The sequence below is a fragment of the Nannospalax galili genome, unplaced genomic scaffold (genome assembly GCF_000622305.1).
Source record: "Nannospalax galili isolate Female #2095 unplaced genomic scaffold, S.galili_v1.0 scaffold336, whole genome shotgun sequence".
In the NCBI taxonomy this organism is placed as follows: Eukaryota; Metazoa; Chordata; class Mammalia; order Rodentia; family Spalacidae; genus Nannospalax; species Nannospalax galili.
Genome location: NW_008343385.1, coordinates 503,244 through 515,201, shown reverse-complemented (window position 1 = coordinate 515,201; position 11,958 = coordinate 503,244). Strand labels below are relative to the sequence as shown.

Here is an 11,958-nt window from a genome sequence, read left to right as displayed (position 1 = left end):
AAATAAATAAATAAATAAATAAATAAATAAATAAATAAATAAATAGTAAATGGAAGATAAACAAGTTACAAAGATCATTTTCAGTTGAGAACTATAAAAATACCAAATTCTTAGTATTTGACAAATCCATGATTTATTATTAAACGATGTAAATCTGTTTTCCTCCTGCACTTTTTATTGTGAAGGGAAAATGGAGAGGGCAGTGTGGTGAAGGACCGAGTCAGGATTCATGTCTGTATGTCTGTATTGTCCCTTGGGAAGCTAGGGTCAGGCATGTTGTTACAACACCATCTGCTGGTCAACAAACTGTAGCTTTTTCAGCCCAAACAGTATTATCCCCAACTTCTTGAAAATACTGCAAAAAAAAAAAAACAAGAACAGGGAATTTGAGAGAATCTTTTCTCACAAATATTTACCTTGACAAAATTTCCTAGTAGCATGCAATTTAAAGAGACTTCAAAAATAGTGTATTAGCAGTGATCTCTACTGAAGTTTAGTTCCAGAATTTAAGAAATAGTAGATATTTTGATCTCTCTCTCTCTCTCTCTCTCTCTCTCTCTCTCTCTCTCTCTCTCTCATGTGTGTGTATGTGTGTATGTGTGTGTGTGTGTGTGTGTGTGTGTGTGTGTGTGTGTGTGTGTGTGTGTGTTACTGAGGACTGAGCCCACACATGCTAGGCAAGCTCTTCACACCAAGCTATATATAGCCCAGCCCTCTTTTTTTTCTTTTTGAGACAAGGTCTCACTAAGCTATCCAAGCAAGCTTTGAACTTCCAGTCCTCCTCCCTCAGCCCCCCTGAGTAGCTGGGATTACAGACCTGAGCCACCAGGCCCAGCTCTCTCATCACTCTTAATTTAAATTTAGAGTCTTAACAAATGGTAAAATAAAGACTTTTTTAGGGTAGTGAAGGAACATCTTTTACCATCTATTTTTATTTCCGTTTTTGCACAAATTAGGGAAATGGAATTATTGTAGAGGTTTTTTGAAAAATTCTGTTTTTAAAAAAGAGATTGTGTACTATTTGAGTGGAGATCAAATTTCAGTGGCTTTTAGACAGTTAGTGGAAACACCAGGTTAATGGGACATCTTGAATAAACTAGTTATTATCCATGACTAAAGACAAGTTTGAAATAAAATTGAATCTCTTAAATGGAAAGGCAGACAATATTTCCTCCCATAGCACATCTGTTTGTTTAGGCTGACTGACTAATCCTTTTAAGAAGTTGCTGAACTTCCCCCAAGTGCTGAAAACCAAATTCTATTTTTAAAATGGCTCAGAGTCATCCTGTCTTCATGCATGTACTCTAAGTGTTTAACAAAATAGATAATTATCTTTGTAGACTAATGATTTCTTAGGCCTAAACTCAGTCAAGTCTTTCTTAAAGTTGTATGCTTAACTAATGGCAAATTGTGAAACATTTTCAGAGTATTGGGGAAAAATAGTTCCCAAAAGTTTAGGGAGCTGGGGACAAAGGAGTTGGTTTTGTTATTTTTTTAGATTTTAGTGTTATATCTCTGATAACATGAGAATAGCAAACTGTCTCTTCAGAACTGTGCCTTGGCTGTAAAAGTAGCTAAATCATGGCAATAGATGCTGTGAAGTCCTGTCTTTAAGCTACATGAATTTTGGACTGATTACTCCATCCCCAAATGGATTCCATTAACAAAGTGTCTCAAACTGAAATGAAACTTACGTGGTCTTAAAGCTTCTGAATGCTGACCTTCATTCTAGAGACATTCTTGCTTTCCTTTGAGCCCATCTGTTAAGCTCGGCAGTCAAAAGCAGTTTGTTGCTTAAATACTGATAAAGACTACAAAAGGCTGATTCTAAAGAGTGGGCTTTTGGTCAACTTTGCTTTGGTTGATTACTTCTTTACCTGTCCAGAACAGCCCAGCATTTAACAGAGTAAGCTCCTCCATTGAAACTGGCTGTTTCCACCAGCCCTAACCTAGGCAAATTATTAGGTAGGCCTCCCATTTCTTGTATAAAATCATGTCTGCCTTGCAGGCTGGTGTGAAAATTAGATGGGGAAATGACTTCCATATCACTTAGAATATAGCCAAGCATGTAATAGGTAGGCATGCCAAGCCCCAAGAGGCTAGCTGTTCTCACCTCGCTTTCTAGAGCCCCTTCCTTCCCTTCCCTCTGCTCCTGTTTCTACTCAACCTGTCTCATCTCATGTGTTTCTCCTCATGATTGTCAGGCAATATTAATGTTTAACTACTTGTTATTGCCTAATCAGATTTTCTCATTTTAGTCTTTTCTTAATACAACTGTTGCATTTCCCCATGGTTTTTTAAAGAATGCTTTCAGTTTTTGTGTCTTGATTAGGTTGACAGATTTTTAAATTTCCTTTCCAAGGTAGTTTCATTGAAAATGAAGGAGGAAAGAATACCTATTTAGTTAATGTGCCAAGACTAAATGATTTGTAATGGCTGATAACTGTCATCAAGGTGTATCTTGTAGCACAAATCCTGGCTTTGGTGGTATAGAGACTAGAATACTTAACTATAGACATGACTCTTATGGATGACCCTGTTATAGCTAGTAATTTAGAGCAAGCATGCTCTGTCTTGTATTAGGAGTCTATACCATGAATAGATGGTGACAAAAACCATTTACAAATTCTTGCTTATGATTTGTCTCTAAGATAAGTTTTAAATGTTTTTATGCCATTAATACAGGACCTGAGAAGAAGTTGTGGCAAGTAGCCATTTAGCCTTTGGTTAAAAACAGTGGATATATTAGTTCTCCATTAATATTATTTCTTTAAAACTTTCCCAGTTCATTTTTGTGGACCTGATCTTATTATGTAGATATAATTAAGATGTATTTCCTAACATTGTGTATATTTTGTAATCTTTTGTTCTCAGTATTATTTATACTATGCTAAGGTGCTAGTCTTTACATGAACATTTATTTGTGGTTGGGAACAAAATAATTTCAATGGTAAATAGGATAGTTTCTTTCTTTGTTTTATTCACTTCGTCAGTGAGGTTTTCCCATGTGGTAAGCTCTGTGGTTTTGTAGGTATTAGAACATACACCAGCATTCTCTAAGAAAGAAGCAGTGTTTTACATGTTTTATTTTATCCATGTATACTGAGACCTTTTTTTTGTTTTGACAGAGAAACATATGTTTAATGAGTTCATATTTCTTAAAATACACATGATTCTTCAGACTGGAATCTATTGAAACAGACTCCCATTTGAAAGCCAAAGAGTGAAGTCTACACAACACAGATAAAACTGAACAAATGATTAGCCAGAGGCTAACAGAAATACTAGAATGATAGATTGTATATTAGAAGAAATACCTTATATTCGTTGTAGGAAGTCTTCATTTCTTGTTTTGAAGGTACTTTTGTCTTCCTATTCTCTCTCTCTCTTTCTCTCTCAAAATGTAGTTAATTAGTCCTAAGCCAGTTTCAGAAAATTCTCATCTACATTTCTTTAATGTATTGTGCATGCATAGTTCTTTGGAAAACAGAATAGTATAAAGACTCCAAATCTTTGGTTGGAGAGGGTTAATAGAATCCTTTTCCTGTTCTGTGCCCAGTTGATGGTATTTTTCCTTCTAAGAAAATGGAACAAGGTAGAAGACATTTTCACATTCAGCCAGCTATAGTAGTACACATCAGACATGTTTGCAGACTTGTCTCAATAGCTTTTGGTGAGAAGTCACATTTCTTCTAAGGAAAAAGAAGTAGTTGTAAATCACAAAATAAGTGTATCCATATCTTCATTGCAGAGAAACAATTATTTACTTCCCTGTTTTTAATTTAACCTTGCCATAAATACCTGCTGTTTACTTAATAAACAAAAGACTTACTGTGTGCATGTGGTCATCTCTCTTTCTGCAAATGGGTCCCATTTTTCTCCAGAGCTAGATCATCACTCAGATGATCATAGCTTGAGAATCTCAGGTACTTTATAGTGGGTTGACCAAGAAATACCCACTATTCTTAAAGTACTGAAACTTTCATTAAATTTCCTCCAAATTTTTATTGTTCAGACTTGGCATTCATTGGTGTTCTTAGTTTTTATAAGTCCAAGGAGAAAGTAAAATGCTTCCTGAAATATAAAAGAAGTAATAAAAAGTAGCATGCATATAGAATACACTATATTTCATGGGACATTTTCATTGGCTCTTTTAAAATATATATGCATGTATATACACACAGACGCACATGCAGACTTCATCTCTGGGAGAAAGATTCTTGCTCTGTTAAACTGAAATTTGACTCCAAATCAGCTGTATATCCATGTATCTTAAATATTTAAGATTTCCGATCTATATTTGCATAAATGCATTCTATATTCCATGACCATATTTATGTTGGAATGTTTACAGAATCTGTGTGCGTATGTATACATGCGTACATGTGTACAGGTGTCCATAGAGTCCAGAAGAAGGTGCCAGATTTCTTTGAGCCACCAGTGGGAACCAAACTCTGGCCTTCTGCAAAAGCAGCAAGTATTTTTTTTTTTTTTTTTTTTTTTTTTTTTTTTTGGTCTTTTTGAGACAGAGTCTTCCTGTAGCCCCAGCTGGCCTGGAACTTGCTATATAGACCAGACTGGCCTTGAACTCACAGAGATCCACCTGCCTCTGCCTCCAGAATGCTGGGATTAAAGGAGTGTGCCACCATGCCCAGCCTCCTTTTAAAAAATATTTTTTTTAATTTTATGTGTATGAGTGTATTGCATGCATGTGACTGCACCCATGTCATGCAGTGCCATGGAGGTCAGAAGAGGGTGTCAGATCCCCTCGAACTGGAATTAAGGATAGTTCTTAGCTGCCATGTGGGTACTGGGAATCAAACCCAGGTGCTTTGCAAGAGCAGTCAGTGCTCTTAACTGCTGAGCCATCTCTCTATAAGAGCAGTAAATATTCTTAACCACTGAGCCATCTTTCCAGAATTTCTCTTTGGATGGCTAGGAGGAATAGTGTCATAGTTAAAGTGATATAAAAGCTAGTTATTTCTCATATGCTATCAGATACAATATAAGAAACAGTTCTAGCTTTGGTTTCTGACATACACAGATGGGCTCTGTTAATAAAAAGGAACAAAGTTTGGAAGTTCTATATCCTTAACAGGCTTAATGATCTCTAATGAGTCTTTTAAATCTGTTTAGGGAACAACTTTAAGTATAATTTATTATTTTTTTCTCTTCTTACCATGTAGCAAAGAAAGGAAGAGAAAGAGGGTCTCGGATTTTGGAGAAGGATATTTCTTCCTAGTGAAAAAAGAACAAGTGGTCAGTTATTAATTATATTGAACTTATGTTTCTGTGCTTAGTGTGGCTAAATTAATCTGTAATGCATTGGATGGAAGAGATATGTGTAAGAGAGTTTTTGCAAAGCTTGAAACAAAATTTCATTATAAATAGCCTATTCCAAAGCCTTTTTTCTTATCTTTGGGTTTGAAATGTAGACAAAGGTTTTATAATGAACTTACCAACCCTTCTACTCAACAGAGGTACTTAACTTCATTCCTGGCATGTACGTATTTGGCACAGTTCATTATGAGTTATCATCCATATGTTGTCTTGATCCTGTGGACATCTGTGTTCCTCGATAGATTACTCTAAATGGTTAAACTTGATAGACTTCTAATAGGAATTCTTTCTGTTCTTTTGCAGCTATGTCATCCTATCTTCTAATTATTAAAACAGAGCTCCCTGCTGCTATTTCAGAGCTTTTGCCTGGAGACTACAGTGGGTAAGAGAAAAATGTTTCACGTTCTGTTACTAATTCAATAAATATTTATGAAGCCCTGGTTGCAAGTGAAACAAATGTAGTTCTGTCCTCAGGTCACTTAGAGGTTTTGTGAGGTGGAGCAGCAGTAGAGAAAACACTGCAGATGTTCACTACTTGCCTACTGTGCTCTCAACCTCCAGAGCCTCAGGCAGGGTCCTTGTGGCCTTTGAAGGCTGAGACAAGTCAAGTCTGAAATAGCTCCTAGGGAAAAGTGAAGAAGCATCTAAGGATGTGAAGGATGGAGGAAGACAATGGGAGAAGGCTGCCGGTATTGGCAGGAAAGACCTTAAAGGGAGACAGTAAATAATCCTTCTTGTCACTTCTCTGTCAAGCCCAGAGACAAAGAATGTGGCAGTTACAGCCATGTGTGCAATTCATATTACACCACATGATAAATTATGTGTGTACTGTTGCACTTGTACTTTTCTTAATATTATGTATGATTCAAAGCCCTTTCTCCTTCTTTATTTAACAAGTGCAGGCTTCTAAAGAATATATTGACTCTTCTCTTTATTGGGGACAGAACCCTATAAAGAACCCACTCAATTATGCTTTTCTTTTCACTATGTAGAGGAAGAGTCCTTTTTAGGAAAATAAACATGGAAAGATGAATAAATCCCATTTGTTAACTGTCAAGTGATTTCATACAGTTTTCAAACCACAAAAAATTAAAAAACAACTGAATTCTAGATTGGAATAATTGGTTGGTTTTCTCTAATAATTAAACTTGCCTGGAATGAGAAGAAAGTTTTTAAAATTTAGCTTTTAGCTTAGACAAGCTTTTGGCTTCTGTTAAAGAATTAGGTGCAGACGCTTATTTGTAAGGAGAATGTGGCTATTTTAGATCTGATTAGGAAACATCCCAAAAATGTGTTAGGAGCTGGAGAGATGGCACAGCAGTTAAGTGCACTGGCTGTTCTTCCAGAGAACCAGGGTTCAGTTCCCAGCACCCACATAGTGGCTAACAACCGTCAATAACTCCAGTTTCAGGAGATCCAACACCCTCTTTTGGCCTTCATGGGCATTGCATGCATGTGATACATAAAAGCAAAACAGTCATACACATAAAATAAAATTTAACCATCAAAAAAACTTTTTTAATGTTTTAAAATGAAAGTAGCACAAGCCTTGATCTTCTGTCCTCAGATGTCCTTTATGTAGGACATGAGGGCTCACGAGGTTCCCACAGACCCAACTACCTTGATTTATTACTGACCTTGATTTATTGCTGGCTTATCTGGTTCATTTTGATTTTCTGTTCTCAGTTTGATAGCTGATTGCTGTAAGAAGTAGCTATGAAATGCACTTTTTGTATTTGTTGTAAAATCACTGATAACCACCTCTGTTATTACAATTCTGTGTGAGAAATTTATATACAGGACTAAGAACTCAGAAAAGCTCAACTAAGTAAAGAAACATGTGTCCTATCCATTTAAACTTGTAGTCTTGGGAATTTATCTCTTGACCATCTAACTTGACTTGAACCTTAAGTTTCTTTACCCGATATAATAGGGGTACAAATAACTTTACCTTTGTTGCTTTCTTAGCAAACTTATTAGGATGATCAAATAAGGTGTTTACAGAGACATGCTTAAAAGCAATGTGGAGAACTAAGCAATTCTAATGGCAGCAATCATATAAACGGTAACATTTTCTTTTTTTATTCATGTTGCCAGGATGCTCAGTGTCAAATATGAGTGTATCACATAAACTGTTCCTTCTGATACTGTCACATGTCACCTGTAATTTTGTTTTGTTTGTGTATTTATTGTTTTGTTTGGGGTCCTGAATTTGGTGGCTTGTATTTACATGTTTTAAATAACATGTACAATTTTAGAAATAAAGTACTATGTGGCAGAATTGGTTTTGAAACTTAGGTCTTTTGTCTCCAAAACTGGTGTTCTTACCATCACTTTATTTTAAGTTAAATGTCATTTATATTTTTGTCCCACTATGATTTATTTTAAAAATTAAAATTAACTCTCATTTCACTTATTTGTGAAAAAGTTGATGTATCACAAGTGGGTTTTTTAAAGTGTGTGCTTCATAAGTGGTCTCACCAGTTGGCATCATCCTTGATGTTTTACGTTTGAGCATGTTTTTAACAACTTCATAGTGTTTTGTATGGGATATATTCATTTACTTTTGAATTTCAATGTTTGGAAAAACTTTAATAAGTAACTATATTAATTGGCTACAAGATTTCCTCTTTAAAGCTTAGTCTTGTAAAATCATTCAGAAACAATTGTTATGGCATTTAACATTACGTTTTGGGCAGTTTATTTCTAAATGGAGTTACATAGCGGCATTTCTAAAGTGAGATTAGATGATATTGATATTTTATTTTAGGGATTAATTTACCATAAGTTCTTCAGTAAGCTCTTTGAGGTGGGCTTATTTTCTGGGTTATCTGTGGGTTTGAAGTAGCTTTATGAAATAAAAACTTTATGAAGATGCGATCATAAAGCACTTTGTGTTCATCAAATTCTCGTCTCAAAAAATCACATTGGAAATCCAGAGCTGTAGTACTTGTACTAAACTCATATGATACATCTCTGATTTTCCTAAAATAACTTGTATTTTTTTAAGTCTATGGTTGTTAAAAGTTGGAAGCTCTCTGTTAACATTTAGTGATCTTGTCAGGGGAATATGATTGACACAATTAAGTTGTCTTCCATTTGAGTTACATAATTGACATGGGATGTGAGTAAGATCCTAATTGAGAACATATGATACTCTTGTTCCATTCTGTTCAAGAATGAAATTAAAGTAACTTATAAATAAATCTGGTTTTCATTAAAAAATGGAAAAAGCATCTGCATGCCAAAGCATTTGTAATACAGCTAAGGATTTATATTCTGTGCTTCATAGTTGGAACATTTTTATCATATAGGATTAAATCCATAGATCAAACAAGTTTTCTAGGAAGTATAAACTTTTTACTGTAATTCTCTTGGATTAAAGATAATGTGTATCTAGAGCACAGTAGGAAAACAGGAGTTCAGTTAGATCATTCTTTTTCTCCCTCTTAGGAAAAAAATTGAAGTATAGTACGTTTTCCTAAAATCTTTGTTTAGAAAATAAATTTATTTAATATGTATTTTTTGAGATTGCTTTTCGCTGGTTTGTATTCTTGGGCCGAGGTTTTACTTTGCAATCTTAATCACATCTGTTCTTTGGAAAATCTCCATTGCCAAACACAATTCAGTTAGTTGTGTGGGGCATGCATGTGAAATGTGAACTCACTCCACTATACATTACTCTGGCCTTTGCCAATAGTGAATAAATGATAAGGAAAATCACTGTATTTGCAATTGTTTTTTATTAATGGTGGTCGGTACAGGTAAGAAATGATTCATAATAACCACGCACTAGGCCCAGAGAAACTCTGTTTAACAATAAAATCCTTTGACCTTGAAATGGAGGAGAGAATATCTGAAATAAATGCAGAGTGGCCCCTGAGGATGCCACTGTCACAAGCCCATTGTGGGTTTTATAGGCATGAAACTGCTGAATGAGGTGGTCTGTGACTCCCCTACAACCCCAGCATTCCACAGCTGAGTCTGGGTTGCTGTTAGGAGGGAAAGTACTTTCACACCCAGTTCAGGGCTGTAGTCAGTCTCCTCATTCTTATGGACACACATACATTGCACTCTGAGGTGATATATAGTAGCTCTTATTCAAGATTTCAGTATTCCTTTAATCCTACACAAGGGAACAGTTGTGCTGTGGATGAATGTACACACCCTTTTGTACAACTCTGTCTCCATGTCATTTTGTTTTGTGTTTCTTCTTTTTTAAAAAAAAATTTATTATTTTTATTTTGTGTGTATGAGTGTATTGCCTGCATGTATGTGAGTGCAGCCCTGTCGTGCAGTGCTGTGGAGGTCAGAAGAGGGCTTCGGATTCCCCTGGAACTGGAGTTAAGGATGGTTTGTAGCTGCCATGTGGATGCTGGGAATCGAACCCAGGTCCTCTGCAAGAGCAGTCAGTGCTCTTAACCACTGAGCCCTCTCTCCAGCCCCCTGTGTTTCCTCTTAAAGAGTCAAGTTGGTTTGTGATCATTTTTAATTTACCATTGATTATAGCTGGGCTTGGTATCCCGCACCTTTGATCTCAGCACTCGGGAAGCAGAGGCAGGCTCTGTGAGTTCAAGGCCAGTTTGGTCTACATAGCAAGTTCCAGGCTAACTAGGGGCTACAGGGAGACCCTTTCTCAAAAAGACCAGCTACAGGGAAAAAAAAAAAAAAAAAAAAAAAAAAAAAAAAAAAAGAATATTGATTGTGGGTTGTGCCCTCTTCACAGATTTTACATCATCATTGTTCCCCAGCAGGAATAGCACTAACAGAGTCTACTCCTTGCTCCCTGGGGCTTATTTTCTCCTGGCACTGTAACTGTCTGGGTCTGATAGTGGGTCCCAGAAGGAAAGACATTTCAGACATAGAGCCCTGGGCTTGCTGCCAGCTTCACAATTTAGTTGCCAGGTGTTTCTTAGTGAGGGCTATTTTGAAGTTGCAATTTGGTTCTCATTCAAGGGTAACTAGAAGATGAACATGTTGAGGATCATTGTGTGTTTCTAGTGTGTTGTCTCAGTTATTCCTGCATACCAGGCTCTGAAGGGCCTGTGCAAAAGTAGAAAGCACAGCATTGGATGTGCAAAAATAGAGAGCACAGTGACGGGTGTGCAAAAGTAGAAAGCACAGCGACAGGCCCTGGAGAACCAGAAATACTTGCGCATAGGTTCTAGTTTCTGGCAAGTGCATTTCTGAAAAACATGAGTTAGAGGAGGGCAGGGGAAGTGTGTCCCCTTGCTGTTCCTTCTGCTCCTTGTCTTGTTCTCTTAAAGCGGAAGTTTTTCAGCACACAGCAATGATTCAAAGTATATTGGAAAGGATGTCCTCATAAACCAGGGTATAAAGATAAGCACTGAGCAGTAAAGTCCATTCTAGAAGCAAGGTGCTTGAATCTAGGCAAAGGAAAACTCTTAGATTGACAGGGCAGTGAGAGACTGACTTCCTGTTGAGTGAAAGAGGGTGAATTATCTGAGTGAGAAATAGATCATCTACCAAACGACTACAAAAGGAATCCTGTTGATCTTTGATGCTCCCTGCTCTCATTCTGTCCTGGATTTTGTTTTCTTACTGTGGTACAAGTATATATTGTATTTATATGTTTGGCCAATTTTCCTAGTTAATTGCCACTACATTTTTATTGTACTAGCTACATATTGCTGTTATTTCTCCAGAGAGTACTAATTGACAAGATCATGAGCAAATTATGTCACATCCTCTACTATTATTTTTTAATTATTTTACTGGTTTAATTTCAATAATCTGAGTATGTACTAGCAACTCTAATTAGATTTTTTTCTTCCTATATATTTATTAGTTGTATTTCTCTCATGTCCTTTACATGCATATATTAAAGTCTTGGGGAATTAACTTTAACTTTTAAAAGTTTCTACAGATATATTGAGAAACTAAAATCATATATATGTATGATTGCTGCCACATAGTAATAGCCATTTTTTATATTCTAAGTACTTCCCTCTGACTTTTTGAACATATATATTCAGGGTGTTCTCCCCCCTCCTTCTGTACTAAAGTTTGTTTGATTTTCTTTCTTTGTGTTTGTGTATATGTGCATGAGTTCATGTGTACACTTGTGTATGGATCAGAGGACATCTTGGGTGGTGGTGTTCCTTAGTACTGTTCACTTCTTTTCTCTCATTGTCTTAAAACTTGTTACAAGACTAGGCCCTAGGGATCTGCCTCCTCCACCCCCTCTAGCGCCCAGATTTTTGTTGTTAACCTGGGTTCTGAGATTAAACTCAATTCTGTATGCTTGCAAGGCAGGCTGATGAGCTCTCTCGTCTTTTTTTTAAATATTTATTTTTTTTGTGTGTGTGTATGAGTGTATTGCCTACATGTATGTGAGTGCACCTGTGTCGTGCAATGCCACAGAGGTCAGAAGAGGGCTTCAGATTCCCCTGGAACTGGAGTTAAGGATGGTTCGTAGCCACCATGTGGGTGCTGGGAATCGAACCTGGGTCCTCTGCAAGAGCAGTCAGTGCTCTTAACCACTGAGCCAATGAACAAATATGTAGTCACACACTAAGCTTTTTCATTCAGTGCTCTAATGTCTTCAGAAGGAAATTTCAGTATTTTTTAAGCTGGTAATTTATCCCTTTCCTGAAA

At 36.5% G+C, this 11,958-nt stretch overlaps 1 protein-coding gene across 3 annotated transcripts in view; it reads left to right on the top strand.

Annotated features, from left to right (window-relative positions):
• The window catches only part of Slc38a6 (solute carrier family 38 member 6), a 66,636-nt gene that overhangs the window by 33,637 nt on the left and 21,041 nt on the right, over positions 1 to 11,958 (top strand). For all 3 annotated transcript variants that reach the window (XM_029566651.1, XM_008839481.3, XM_029566652.1), the window contains one exon: positions 5,644 to 5,722. In XM_029566651.1, the coding sequence (XP_029422511.1) occupies positions 5,644 to 5,722 (79 nt within the window). The remainder of the gene's footprint in view (positions 1 to 5,643; positions 5,723 to 11,958) is intronic.